General features: G+C 47.0%; 1 protein-coding gene across 1 annotated transcript in view; it reads right to left on the reverse strand.

Moving 5' to 3' along the window:
* Positions 1-2596: 2596 nt before the first annotated feature.
* The window catches only part of TNFSF8 (TNF superfamily member 8), a 37374-nt gene continuing 24328 nt past the window's right edge, over positions 2597-15642 (reverse strand). Inside the window, exons 3-4 of the mRNA XM_075579504.1 lie at positions 6201-6260; positions 2597-3688 (exon numbers count right to left, since the gene is read on the reverse strand). Coding sequence (XP_075435619.1) covers positions 3297-3688; positions 6201-6260 — 452 coding nt within the window. The 3' untranslated portion in view covers positions 2597-3296. The remainder of the gene's footprint in view (positions 3689-6200; positions 6261-15642) is intronic.

Raw genomic sequence — 15642 nt, forward strand, 5'->3', positions numbered from 1 at the left:
CACAGCAACCTGAAGAATTTCCCAAAAATTGAATACTGAAGGAAAAGGACATTTAAACGCTGCCATTATGTTAGCCACACTGTTTCTGAGTGCGGTGAGATACCGGCACCCCCAATGAGGTAAGTGTCTCTGGAAGCAGTGGTTCCCCGGAGCTGAAACGAACACCGTTCAGCTCACCTTTTTAAAAAGGGAAACCCGTATTGCTGCTTTAAAGATATCCATTGTATCTGCCATCACAGTCCCCATGGGTAACGAGTGCCACATTGTAACAGTATCTTTACATATAGTATTTGAATGCTCATCGCTTCCCTGGATTTTAGATCCTTTTAGTGTGTTTCCATTCATTCCAGAGCTATGCGGCACCTCACTCTTTCCCTGGCAAAGTTTGACACCCTAGTTCAGGGGTGGCCAACTCCAGTCTTCAAGGGCCACCAACAGGTTGGGTATTCTGGATATCCCTGCTTCAGCACAGGTGGCTCAATCAGTGGCTCAGTCTTCGACTGAACCACTGATTGAACCACCTGTGCTGAAGCAGGGATATCCTGAAACCCTGACTTGTTGGTGACCCTTGAGGACTGGGGTTGGCCAGTCAACGGCCGAGCCACTGATTGAGCCACCTGTGCTGAAGCAGGGATATCCTGAAAAGCTGCCCTGTTGGTGACACTTGAGGACTGGGGTTGGCCACCCCTGCTCTAGTTATTCACGTTCTGCTCCATGGAAAGTTACGATGATGTCATTGTTAACGAGGGGGAGGGCGGTTAGTGATTGACAGGTTCGTGGCTGTGTGGAGCATATCCATTTTTTTTGCAGGAAACAAATCTGTGACACTTCCACATTAAAGACGGCAACGGTTTTTGAAACAGGAAACTACAAAAAGTCAGGAAACCAGTAATATTGATGGGTCGTTCAAAGAGACAACAAAACTGTTTAAAGCGACATTTATTTCTTTCTTCCCTGAACCCCGGAGCTAATCCGTGGCACCCCAACCTCCTTGGAACTACCCGCCACCCACAAAATGGCCACAGGGTCATGGTTGGCTCTGGGGGCGAATAGAAAGTTGTGTCGTCCTCACAAGAGAAAACAAAGCAGCTTAAGGCCTCGTCTAGGGTGGTGCTGAGCGGGTGCGCGCGCTCACGCTGGACACGTTGCGACAATGCACGTGGCCTGCGTGAGCAGGAAGTCACGCCTGCTCAGCGCTCAGCTGCTTGACGAGCAAGCAAAATTGATTGTGCTGCTCGCAAGCGTGTCACGTGAGCGGTTCGCCCAATGAGGATGAACCAGCTCCGTGAGACGACGGGGCCGTGCCCCCAGAAGCGCGCGCACCTAGCCGGCCAGGAAAAGCACGGCCGAGCAGGGGGCAGCGCCGGAGCGCCAGCGCGCCCGTTCCCTACCTGGACGAGGCCTTATATTGGCAAATCAGTGGCCTTGGTTTTTAAGAATAAAAACAAATGTATTCGATTTTACACGGATACGTTCGGGGGCGGGGGACCCCCAATTCAGTTAGGCTTGAAAGGGTACGGTCTCAGTTCCAGGTCGAACATAATTTACTAGTGAAATGGCATTCATAAATACGTGCCATCAAAAGTGATCATATATCGTCATTTTCGGGCCTGTTACCATCTCTCATTTGTTTTTCCCCATGTCCCCCTTTACAGTGTTCTCTTCAGCTCCCGAGATACCGGCGAATGTGTCACCAGGGGAAACAAAATGGAGGTTGAAATCTGCGTCACATGGGCCAATAAGATGCCAGAGCGTCATTCATCGCGGCGGTTATCTTTTGGCCGGCGTGACGCAGAGGATTCAACCGTACCGGCGACGCCTCCTCCGGGAAGTATCTCAGGGAACTTTCCCTGGAGCTGAAACGGACGCAGTTCTGCTCCGGAGACGCCCTGCGTCCTATACATGGGGGCGCGGCCCGCAGCGGAACAGCTCCATTAACTGCAGCGTGATGAGGTTCTGCCACTATGATGTCATCGTATGTGTACATTTTCCCTCTCGGTCAGATAGAGGGAAGTGAAACTGTTCCATGTTCCCAGTTAGCTTCTCAACAGTGAATATTTATAGATGCCTAAAGTTGCCTAATTTAAGTGAAGTATTTAGCCCAGTCATCATGTTACTTGTACCAGATTGTGGTACCTTTTTATTGGACGAATGATAAAGGTGTACGCAGCGCGTGCACAGTCACATCTACACGTGTCCAGCCTGGCACATTTGGAAGGCCCCGAAAACCCGCAAACATCCCCTTTAATAAATAGTTACGGCAAAAATAATTAATTTAATCTGTGATAAATAAACCTTCCCTAATAACACATACCCTTCCTCACACTGTGCTCCCCCATCTTTTTTTTTTCATAAATAAACCTGTCGACATTCTGTCCACGGCGACTAGGCGTGTCCTCGAAGGGCAGAAGGCAACTATGACACGCAAATAACTGAGAGTCCCAGATTCTATTTTGCTGGCGCAATTGCTTAAATGCCCCTCTCCCCCCTCCCCCCTCTATCCCCTTCTCCCCCTCTCCACCCCTCCACCCCCTTCTCCCCCTCTCCCCCCCTCTATCCCCTTCTCCCCCTCTCCACCCCGAATCCATTACGGGAATTCTTTGGCAAAAACGAGCTTTATCTTTCCATTTCTTTCCACTTTTGATCGCCGGCGCTCTGGACGACAAGAAGATGCAGGGGACCAGACAACATCCAGGATGTGTGGTTGGAAACCATGGACTGTTCCCAGTTGTAGCCTGGAGCCAGCGTTCCTTTTCCTTCTTAACATACGTAAAAGAGAAGTGCGTAGGATTTAACCTTTCAATAAAGAAAAAACCCTGCCCGTTAATGTGCCTGTAGTGGCTTTCTGAAGTGCAATAGTCACTATTATGGCTTCTGCTTTTGGTCATGGAAATACGTCATTCTTCTGTTCGGGTAATAAAGACGGCTGAGGATTGTTTTCAATAGCCTTCCAACTACTTCACGCTTCCCCTGTCGTATAGAATGGCTACTTAGTCACTTTCCATCCAGATGTACAGTATGTGTGTTCGGCAGGAGTGGCCAACTCCAGTCCTCAAGGGCCACCGAGGTCAGGTTTAAAGGATATCCCAGCATAGGTGGATCAATCAGTGGTTTAGTCAATGACTGCACCACCTGTGCTGAAGCAGGGATATCCTTAAAACCTGTTGGTGGCCCTTGAGGGCTGGAGTTGGCCACTCCTGGCGTACGTCCGTGCCAAGTTTGGGCTTTTGTTCTGGATGTCGATGAAGCATCTCCATTTGGTGGACGTTGAAGACTGCTTACGTTTATAGTCCGCTTTATAACATGAAGATCCCAAACAAATTGCTCTGTGCCAGCTGCTCTTTATTAAGAAAATCCACGTGGGTAGATTGGATGGACACATTGTCAGAGGTCTTCAGCTCTAGCTGCAGGTTCAGATGCTGGTCTCTGTAGATCTTACTTGTGCAGTTCTCTTGCCTGCACATCGTATGCATGACTTGGTGCTTCTCTAAGCCGTTGACACTCAGTTTTGTCACTAATTCTGCCTCTTCCTTCATGCATTGCTTTATAGTGAATTGCAGGTGGCAGTAGACATAATACAGGCCCTCTGTGGCAACAGTGAGACTTCCATTTTTATACTTGATGCCGTTCAAAATGCCGTCCTCATGCCACAAGAGCGTTGTGGAGTCTTTGTCCTGCCGGATGGCCACTGAGGAGAAAGAGGGGGAGACACCACATTAAGTCGGTTATATTTAGGAAAGGCTTTGACGTGATCCAATGACCCATCATTGAAAACAAGCAAGCAGATTCCTATAGAAAAAGGAGGACAGAACCGCTGTAAAAGCTACGCTTGAGCAACAGGAAGAATGGAAAGACTAAGGCTGCGCTTATAGCGCCGGCGACGCGACAGTCAGGCGACAGTCGTTGGAAAATCAAATAGAGATGACTTCCAGTGATCGCGACCAATCCGTCACGCCGCGCTTACTATACTCGCACGCGATGGCGGCAATGCATTTGTTTTGCCGCGATGTCGCTGTCGCTGGCACTATAAGCGCAGCCTAACTCAGCCAAGGCAAGGGGGGGACTGGCCTCATCTTGGACTGTTTGGTGAAGTCAGGGGGAAGGATATTTTGGACCCATCCTCAGCAAATTCGGCCAAGCTGGAACTGACTCTCTGACATTGAGATAGTTTGGATTTTAGGAAGGATGCTTGGCCTATCACGTCTGACATGAAGGTTGTGTAGGAATGTTTTCATGTGGCTTGTAGTACTACAAGACGTACTGTATTACTAGGCACCAGGCCTATAGCCCTCAGCAAAAATCACAGTATAACAACAATATATTGTACAGTACAAAAACGTCCGACACACCTGAGAAATCGCCAACGTATCGGGACAGGAAATCTAACGCTGAGGATTTCTCACGTGTGACGGCCGTTTTTATACTATTTTCTACTGCACATTATACTGTGGCTTTTTGCACCATTTTGGACTTATTCAATATTGAAATATATCCCTTTTTGTATACCTTATTTTGAGGGCAGACTGTGTTTTTATTGTTTCTTTCCCTGACTGCCTTTTCACCTTTTGCAGAATAAGCCATTAAATGAACACACAGATGTAGCCAATGTTATAGAAACCCGCAGCGCTTGCACGCGTCATATAGCGCAATAGTCCCGCCCCTACGCGCGCGGCTTATTCCACTTGGAAGAGGAAGAGCAATAAACTGAATATCTTATGTATTTGAATTATTATACCAGTAATGAGATGGTTTCAGTCAATGTTAGGCCTCGGCCATGTTCCCTGCTTGCTGGCGGAAGCGTGCTGACACGCGCTCCCGCTCAGCACTGAGCCCCTACAGCCGCAATTAGAGCGGCTTTAGTAGGGGCTTACCTATGCTTCCGCAAGCGCGCAGAAGCGCAGGTCTTAGGGAGCCAAATATAAATCTTGTTGCAGCTGACGGGGAGTTTAAACAATGCATTGCCATAGGAGATCTTCCAGCGCTGAGACACCTGACGCCCCATTCACTTAGTATGGAGTGTCTTATGGAAGAGCAACCCTTTCGTAAATATGGGCCACGAACAAGAAGAATTATTACTGATTATTATCAAGGTTCAATGAGGAATAGGTGGTGTCGTGATAACTTCATGGGATTATTTCCGAAGGCAAACTGGGGTTTGTAGTGGAGCAGGCCAGAAGATGCGATGAACCTTGTTTAAAGGGGTTACGCGTGTGCCACACACATACAGTACGAGGAAAGCCGACGGAGAGACCTCTTGGTAGAGGGTTGGTTAACAGAAAGGCAGCAGAGTGCTCAATAATGGAAACATATTCAGATTGGACTAGAGACACGTTGGGGTCCCGAGACTTTAACATGTTAATAACTGGCACAGATAGTCATCAAGAGTAAATCTACATGGTCACCAAGGACTCTGAACTGAAGTCTTCAACAAAAGACAAGATGTATACAAAGTGGTGTTGGTGGCCCTGGTTGGTGGCCCTGCCTGGTAGGCTTGGCTTATGACCCTGGTTGGTGGCCCTGCCTGGTGGCCCTTGTTGGTGGCCCTGCCTGGTGGCCCTGGTTGGTAGCCCTGCCTGGTGGCACTGGTTGGTGGCCCTGCCTTGTGGCCCTGGTTAGTGGCCCTGCTTGGTGGCCCTGGTTAGTGGCCCTGCTTGGTGGCCCTGGTTGGTGACCCTGGTTGGTGGCCCTTGTTGGTGACCCTGGTTGGTGGCCGTGGTTGGTAGCCCTGGTTGGTAGCCCTGGTTGGTAGCTCTGCCTGGTGGCACTGGTTGGTGGCCCTTGTTGGTGGCCCTGCCTGGTGGCCCTGTCTGATGGTCCTGAGCATATCATCATTTTGTGTTGAATAATTTGGCTTCCCTATCTCAGAAAATGTGCCATCTCACCGTTTAATGAGATGTCTAAGGAGAAATAAAGGAAATAAAACAGCTGCTCAACATTACATCACTCGCCCACATTCCTCTCCCAAACATCTGAGGTCAATTACACTTGTTAACCCCTTTGTGGCCAGAAGTGCCAGGTTTGCAGGGCGCTTCTAGCCGTTCTGGCAGCCAAGGAGTTAATCTTTGTTGCAGTGACTCATGGTACCTGCATTGTAAATATAAACCTGCTGGACAGTATGAGAAGCAGGCTAAGGTTTCACAGGACCCCCCATGTGTGTATATATATATATATATATATCTTGCTTGTGCTCTCATACTAACAGTGGAGTTGCGCCATGACCGCTGTCCTGGAGTGGGACGGTGTCCTATTCACCATGTCTCCTGAAACACAAACAAGAAGGTGCTCGGTTGAGTAGAAGTTCCTTTGGTCGTGCCTAAAACATTTACAGCCATGCAGGGTAGCATTACGGGGACAGTCCTATTTAGCACACATAACAGAATTGTGGTCCCCCTAAACAGGCCAATCCAACAAGCCAACCGACATACCAATCCAACATACCAATCCAACATACCATTCCAACAATCCAATCCGACATACTAATCCAACATACCAATCCATCAACCCAATCCATCAAACCAATCCAACATATCAATCCACCAACCCAATCCATCAACCCAATCCATCAAACCAATCCACCAACCCAATCCACCAACCCAATCCACCAACCCAATCCACCAAACCAATCCAACATACCAATCCACCAACCCAATCCATCAAACCAATTCAACATACCAATCCAACATACCAATCCAACATACCAATCCAACATACCAATCCACCAAACCAATTCAACATACCAATTCAACATACCAATTAAACATACCAATCCACCAAACCAATCTGACACACTAATCCACCAAATGAATCCACCAAACCAATCCACCAAACCAATATACCAATCCAATATACCAATCCACCAAACCAATCCATGAAACCAATCCATCAAACCAATCCATCAAACCAATCCTATAACCAATACAACATACCAATAGAACATACCAATCCTATATACCAATAGAACATACCAATCCACCAAACCATTCTGACATACCAATCCACCAAACCAATCCACCAAACCAATCCACCAAACCAATTCAATATACCAATCCAACAATCTAATCCAATATACCAATCCAACATACCATTCCACCAAACCAAACCAATCCAATATACCAATCCGACATACCAATCCAACAATCCAATCCAACATACCAATCCAACATACCATTCCACCAAACCAATCCGACATACCAATCCACCAAACTAATTAAACATACCAATCCAACATACCATTCCACCAAACCAATCCGACATACCAATCCACCAAACTAATTCAACATACCAATCCGATATACCAATCCGACATACCAATCTGACATACTAATCCAACACACCAATCTGACACACCAACCTGACACACCAACCTGACACACCAATCTGACACACCAATCTGACACACCAATCTGACACACCAATCCGACATACCAATCCAATCCACCAAACTAATTCAAGATACCAATCCGATATACCATTCCACCAAACCAATCCAATATACCAATCTGACATAATAATCCGACATACCAATCCACCAAATCATTCCAAGATACTAATCCGACACACCAATCCGACACACCACTCCGACACACCAATCCGACACACCAAACCGACACACCAATCCGACACACCAAACCGACACACCAATCCGACACATCAATCCGACATACCAATCCAATCAGACACACCAATCTGACACACAAATCCAACATTCCAGTCCAACAAACAAAATCCTAGATGGAAATGTCACTTAAATTTTTGTTCATATATACATATACTGTATATATAATATATTCATCTTTGAAACACAGACGGCTTGTTTATCAACTGTTTCCTTAAGCAATTGGTGCATTTCTGCTTTGCTTCTGTGATGCCTTTTTCTTGATTTATGTAAACCTTCCTCTATCAATGTCCCAAACAGGTAAGACTGGTTGGCCAATGGAATGGAAAGTCTTATCCAACTCCACAAACAGCGCTATTACAGAAGGGGGGAGGCTGAAGGAGCAGACTGGGAACCGCTCATGTTTCAGGTGGATGTGTGAACAAACCTTTAAAAAAAAAATACTTATAGCTGAAGTCGCTCACCACCAACATTAATGCTAATTTTAACCTAATTTGGGGATTGAAGAGGTTAAGCAAATATCCTCATAGGTGAGGCATCAGCACAATTAGGATGTTTGGGGCAGACTACACCATCACCCTCCACCTCTACCCCCACCCCAACACACCTAGACCTCTCCATCTAGCAATGGCCACCTATTGGCCTGCGAGTCATGTCTAATAGCTCTGTAGGCCGTGGCATTATAATGTAAAAAGCTATTCATAAACCATGTGGCTTCAACACATCCACACGTGGTTCCATGACTTCGTGACACACCGTAGGAGAAAATGTTCCCAATGTCGGAAAAGGTGGCAAACACGTGGTAAAGCAAGCAATGCTTTAAAAGAAGTACGTGACGGGTCGGGACCTATTTAAGAGCCGCACCCTCCCATACTACCACGCTCATCAGCGGAGAGAGGACGTGGGGGGATGTGTGTCCCTTAGGATGAGAGAAGATATAGGATAAAGGTTTGAAGAAACATGGATTTTAGGATTTGTTTTTAAGCAAGAAAGGATTTTTGGCTTTAATCAACGTTGAGAATGGGTCGTCAAAGGACATGGCTGCCGATGGATTCCAGTAGGCCATCAAGCCCCGGATCAGGCCTCGTGTTTTATTTGTGGTGCCATGCCTTTTCTTTTTGTGTGTCATCAAGTGGCAAAGACTCGATTATTTTTTTTTTACATTGTCATTTTCTGTGGCTTTTTTATGGTTGGCCACTGGCCCATTCTGCTAAATTAGTTATTGACCTTGAAGACCCCGGAGGACCTTAATGTGGATGGGCGTAAGTGGTCTACTTCTTCTCATCAGCCCTTCGAGTGCCAATGAGGCTACTTAGGCTCTCCATGTGAAGGTCTATTTAGCGTTGCTGGCCCGGAAGGGGTTAATTACCCCCTTTATTTACCATTGAAATGCTTCTTCTATATACGTGTATTTCTATTTCTGTAAGGGCTGAAGGAGTCGCTGAGCGGTAATGTCACTCACTGCCTTTGACATCGGTCAACACGCTTTGAGTCCCAGTTTTAGCTTCCCTTATGACCGTGGGAAACATACTCTAACCCCATGTGCCTCAGGCACCAAGATTAGGCTGTAAGCTCCGCAGGTCAGGGACTTATTGTGATATATATATCACAATGAGCATGGTGGGCTCATTAGCATGTCATTTCCCGGAATCCCTTGCTGCAGCGGAAGCACTGTATGCTAGGTGATAATGGTGGAAAGGCGGGGTTGCAGACCTGTCTAAGATATGTGAATGTGCTCACAAGTGATCTATATACAATTGTTTTGTACAGGTTAATGCCCTGCCTTATTAGCTAGCCATGTTTTGGCTAATAGGCCAGTATCCATTACTAGATGCAGGGGGCTAGGAGTGTAGTATTCTGGGTGGTGAATGGGAATAGGTATATGAGGTGGGATATGCCTTTGCAGATAGTAAGACTGTAGCGCTGCCTTACTAGCCTGGATGGGAGTCAATGGGTAGATTCTTAACCCTTTAGTTAGCGTAGCGGTCATGAAGGCAGGGTTGCCAGGTGTCCAGTATTGAACTGGACTGTCCTGTATTTGGACACCCTGTCCAGTAAATAATTAGAGGTAATACTGGACATGTATGTATATAGTGGTATAACCTCTACGGACATAGTGACCCGACCGGCTTGCGCGGGGGGGGGGGGGTATTTCCCCTGAGCAGGGCTATTGCTGGGGGGGCTGGGCAACTTCCTCCATCCTGATAGGCTACTGCTGGGTAATGCAGCCAACCAGAAGGAGGTGTTAGGAGCCTGGGGCCAAGGAGAGGAGGAAACAGCATGGAGCGGAGAGAGGTGTGTGTGTGCGTGTCTTGAGCGTGTCGCACCTTTCGCCGTTGTGTCCAGTATTTTTGGGGAAGCCGTCTGGCCGCCCTAGAAGGCGATTACTCAGGGGATAATAATCAAGTGTTTCATGCACAATGATGCCAGGTATACACGGCCATCCGCTGTATACCTGGGACCTCCAATAACGAGGATGGAAAGCTGCAGAAACAAGGCGAGCGCCGGCGGCTTATTTAGTCTCACGTTTTATTTAATCTTTTTTAAATGTTCTTTTAAAGAGGATAAACAGCTCCCTCTGCTGCTCAGATGAATAACTACAGTCTTGTATGTTGTCACTAGTCCAGCATGGAACTGCAGGCAGGGACGGATTTAGACTTTGCCTGTAAGCTGGGGGGCGACCTTCCTCCTCAGCTTATGATGTCATGATGAACGCGGCATCATGTGACATCACGGCTCCCCCCCCCCCCAACATGTCAGGTTTTCAGGATATCCCTGTTCAGCACAGGTGGCTCAATCTGTCCCTGCTTCAACTGAGCCTCTGATTGAGATTTAAGCCGTAACGAGCCTGTGCGTTACTATAACGGACGTTAGCGCTAATGATATGCAAAGGAGGCGTTCCCTGTAACAGCGCCGATCCACAGAGATATCCGTTATAGTTACCGCAGGGATTTAATGTTACGTTTGTTAGGTCAGATATAAAGGTGGCGTTACTCCAATCCGTACCCTGATACAGGTGTGTTACAGGGGCAGGATAAGTGCGAGATCACAGGTCTGTTACTGGGGCAGGATAAGTGTGAGATCACAGGTCTGTTACTGGGGCAGGATAAGTGTGAGATCACAGGTCTGTTACAGGGGCAGGATAAGTGTGAGATCACAGTTAGGTCTGTTACAGGGGCAGGATAAGTGTGAGACCACAGGTCTGTTACAGGGGCAGGATAAGTGTGAGATCACAGGTCTGTTACTGGGGCAGGATAAGTGTGAGATCACAGGTCTGTTACAGGGGCAGGATAAGTGTGAGATCACAGGTCTGTTACTGGGGCAGGATAAGTGTGAGATCACAGGTCTGTTACAGGGGCAGGATAAGTGTGAGATCACAGTTAGGTCTGTTACAGGGGCAGGATAAGTGTGAGACCACAGGTCTGTTACAGGGGCAGGATAAGTGTGAGATCACAGGTCTGTTACTGGGGCAGGATAAGTGTAGGATCACAGGTCTGTTACAGGGGCAGGATAAGTGTGAGATCACAGGTCTGTTACAGGGGCAGGATAAGTGTGAGATCACATGTCTGTTACTGGGGCAGGATAAGTGTGAGATCACAGGTCTGTTACAGGGGCAGGATAAGTGTGAGATCACAGGTCTGTTACTGGGGCAGGATAAGTGTGAGATCACAGTTAGGTTTGTTACAGGGGCAGGATAAGTGTGAGATCACAGGTCTGTTACAGGGGCAGGATAAGTGTGAGATCACAGGTCTGTTACTGGGGCAGGATAAGTGTGAGATCACAGGTCTGTTACAGGGTCAGGATAAGTGTGAGATCACAGTTAGGTCTGTTACAGGGACAGTATAAGTGTGAGATCACAGGTCTGTTACAGGGGCAGGATAAGTGGGAGATTACAGGTAGGTCTGGTACAGGGGCAGGATAAGTGTGAGATCACAGGTCTGTTACAGGGTCAGGATAAGTGTGAGATCACAGGTCTGTTACAGGGGCAGGATAAGTGTGAGATCACAGGTCTGTTACAGGGGCAGGATAAGTGTGAGATCACAGGTCTGTTACAGGGGCAGGATAAGTGTGAGATCACAGGTCTGTTACAGGGGCAGGATAAGTGTGAGATCACAGTTAGGTCTGTTACAGGGACAGTATAAGTGTGAGATCACAGGTCTGTTACAGGGGCAGGATAAGTGTGAGATCACAGGTATGTTACAGGGGCAGGATAAGTGGGAGATCACAGGTAGGTCTGGTACAGGGGCAGGATAAGTGTGAGATCACAGGTCTGTTACAGGGTCAGGATAAGCGTGAGATCACAGTTAGGGGTGTTACAGGGGCAGGATAAGTGTGAGATCACAGGTCTGTTACAGGGGCAGGATAAGTGTGAGATCACAGGTCTGTTACAGGGGCAGGATAAGTGTGAGATCACAGTTAGGTCTGTTACAGGGGCAGGATAAGTGTGAGATCACAGTTAGTTCTGTTACAGGGTCAGAATAAGTGTGAGATCACAGGTAGGTCTGTTACAGGGGCAGGATAAGTGTGAGATCACAGTTAGATCTGTTACAGGGGCAGGATAAGTGTGAGATCACAGGTCTGTTACAGGGGCAGGATAAGTGTGAGATCACAGTTAGGTCTGTTACAGGGGCAGGATAAGTGTGAGATCACAGTTAGTTCTGTTACAGGGTCAGAATAAGTGTGAGATCACAGGTAGGTCTGTTACAGGGGCAGGATAAGTGTGAGATCACAGTTAGATCTGTTACAGGGGCAGGATAAGTGTGAGATCACAGTTAGGTCGGTAACAGGGGCGGGATAAGTGTGAGATCACAGGTAGGTCTGTTACAGGGGCAGGATAAGTGTAGGATCACAGGTCTGTTACAGGGGCAGGATAAGTGTGAGATCACATGTCTGTTACAGGGGCAGGATAAGTGTGAGATCACAGGTAGGTCTGTTACAGGGTCAGGATAAGTGTGAGATCACAGGTAGGTCTGTTACAGGGTCAGGATAAGTGTGAGATCACAGGTAGGTCTGTTACAGGGGCAGGATAAGTGTGAGATCACAGGTAGGTCTGTTACAGGGTCAGGATAAGTGTGAGATCACAGTTAGGTCTGTTACAGGGTCAGGATAAGTGTGAGATCACAGTTAGGTCTGTTACAGGGGCAGGATAAGTGTGAGATCACAGGTCTGTTACAGGGACAGGATAAGCGTGAGATCACAGTTAGTTCTGTTACAGGGGCAGGATAAGTGTGAGATCACAGGTAGGTCTCGTACAGGTGAAGAGTAGTGTAGAGAATGATGCTCAATATCCGTGTGTACAGAAAATCATCTTTGATAATTGAGAAGATAATTCAAAATAGGAACACTATGATCTGTCCATAAGCTCATATGGATAATATAGATTTAAGGGGGGGCAAAATAAAGACCTAACCCGACTACCGCAGAAGTGGTCACAAATGCACACCCCTCTTAAAATATAAACATCCCCATACAGGGTCACAGGTAATAGTATAAGGGCTAATGCCCATTACCTGCCCTTGGGGGTATACTGATGTCCAGAACGCCAATAATGGATAGTGGTTCCTCTGCGTGCAATCCTGAAGTGTAGAAGCAACAATAGAAGAGTAGAGCAAAGGTGCGCTGCAACTGGAAAAAGTCCTGAAGAAACAAATATCGCGGGCAAACTCCAAAAATAAAACTGAGGATGTTTAGTATATAAACTCACAAGGAGATGAACATGACAAACGCACCAACGCGTTTCATCCCGTGGGACTTTATCAAGGTGTATTATACAAAACATACCTTCTCCTAGATATAGCTACCATTTCGCGCCAAAAGTCCGTAGGGCCGCAACGCGCATGCGCACCAGTGACGCGTCGCACCACTGTGACATCACATCATGTCCAACCACTTCTCTCGGGATAAGTGTGAGATCACAGGTCTTACAGGGGCAGGATAAGTGTGAGATCACAGGTCTGTTACAGGGGCAGGATAAGTGTGAGATCACAGGTCTGTTACAGGGGCAGGATAAGTGTGAGGTCACAGGTGGGTTACAGGGGCAGGATAAGTGTGAGATATAACTCTCATATTGTTATTTACGGGGCTCTTTTCCTCTCCTGTCTTCTCTTTGTTACTTTAATGAAACACCTACACAGGGTCTTGATGGGAGTAACGCCGCCTTAGGGTGAGAGGCCTAACGCCTTGTTATTTGCAGCTAACTTCACATGGCGTGACGCATATGCTAATGACGTCACTAACGGCCATTGGTTTTGCATATGATTTGCTTTGTGGATACGCGTTAAACTCTGGGAATTTACCTATTTGGCCTTCTGGCCACGCTAGTAGCCCATTTAACAGAGATCTGTGGATATAACCATACAGTTTTTAGGCCTTCTGAGAAATATTTAGTGAAATACTCCATGGTACGCACTTTACAGGTGACACCAGTAGCGATATTTCTCACGTTTCCAGGATTTTTTAATATGTGATAGAATCAATAATTCAAGATTTTATTTGACGCGGACATTTTACGATGAATGGATCAAAAGGTCTCTGTTCCTCTGCGTATAAATACCCTTTCATTTTCATTAGCTGGTCACGTTGGCTTAACTGGCTTGTAACTCGTTGGGTGTCCCAAGACGTAAGCCAGCATGCCATGGGCTTTGGCACTCCCGGGGCGCCATGATGCCGTCCTGCCCGCAGAGCACTCGTTTCCCCAGGGGAGATCGCGTCCCGCGTTGCTATGGCGTTAGTGTGGCGTAGTGATGGAAGACTCCTTGTCCGTTTCCCGGAGTACGGAGGCCCTATATCCTGATCGCCATTTTCCGACGGGGCCGTAGCACTCTGCGGCCGCAGTGTCTCTGGCGCCCAATGGAAAATAAGACTACAGTCCTGGGCCTACGGTTAGTAGTGTTCAGTTTGGCCGTTTTTATTTGACTTCAGGTAATTCCACTATTGTTAGAAGATTGTTTTTTTTTTTCAAAAACAGGATCTCATTGGGATTTTGCAGCGGCCATGTTTAAGCAGTCTTCTGGTGCTGGCGACACCTCACAGGGACGTGACTTGGCTGTAGGGAGTTCTCCCGTTGGCGGAGACAGCGGATTATGGCAGAACTCTACTCAGTAGATATGTTTTGGCTCCTTCCATAACTTGGTGCCTCACTCTGCGCCCACTTCACTAAAAAAACTAATTGCATCATACAACGGACTTTGTACCTTCAGCTATGGAATAGCAGCATCACTTTGTGACACCTACATCAATAGGCGTGTGGTTTAAATAATACTCTGCTCTGCTCTGACTATTCACAACTTAATCTGAACACCAAGACTTGTTATAAAAACAAAGCTAACCTGGTAATCCAATCTTGCTCATTGGAAGGCAGAACGGATTCAAAATGCTTCAAATTGGACCAAAACTGACTTAGTGACGGTGAAATGTAATGGGTTAAATGCAAGTGATTGGCTCCTATTGTGCTAAATGCAATATATGTTTTACAACATGTATTGTTTTCATGGTAACCTTATACTCAGAGGATTTTATTGCGAGACACATTTGTTGCGTTACCTCTGGACCGGGCAAAGTTCTGCACCCCCTGTCTTCTTTTCTGGAGGTTATTATCGAGCCGTCCTCAACAAAAATACAAATATAATAAACAGCAACTAAGATCGGGAGTCACACATTGCAAAGGAAATCTGGAACTTTCAGTTGAGTGAATGCTATTCAAATGTATTGTATTGTATGTCTTTATTTATATAGCGCCATTAATGTACACTGCGCTTCACAGCAGTAATACACGTGGTAATCAAATAAATAACAAATAATACATATAACAGATCATGGGAATAAGTGCTTTAGACATAAAAGTAACATTAAGGAAGAGGAGTCCCTGCTTCGAAGAGCTTACAATCTAATTGGTAGGTAGGAGAAGGTACTGCTGCGGCCGAGTTTATTTGAGCATTTGCCCGTTCTTGGCCGCAGCAGTATCCTGGCGTGCGCCGGAGGGTGCCGGGCGCGCGCCGAAGCAGCGGAAGAGCGCCCTCCGATCGGGG

Source organism: Ascaphus truei, chromosome 21 (assembly GCF_040206685.1).
Source record: "Ascaphus truei isolate aAscTru1 chromosome 21, aAscTru1.hap1, whole genome shotgun sequence".
Lineage (NCBI taxonomy): Eukaryota > Metazoa > Chordata > Amphibia > Anura > Ascaphidae > Ascaphus > Ascaphus truei.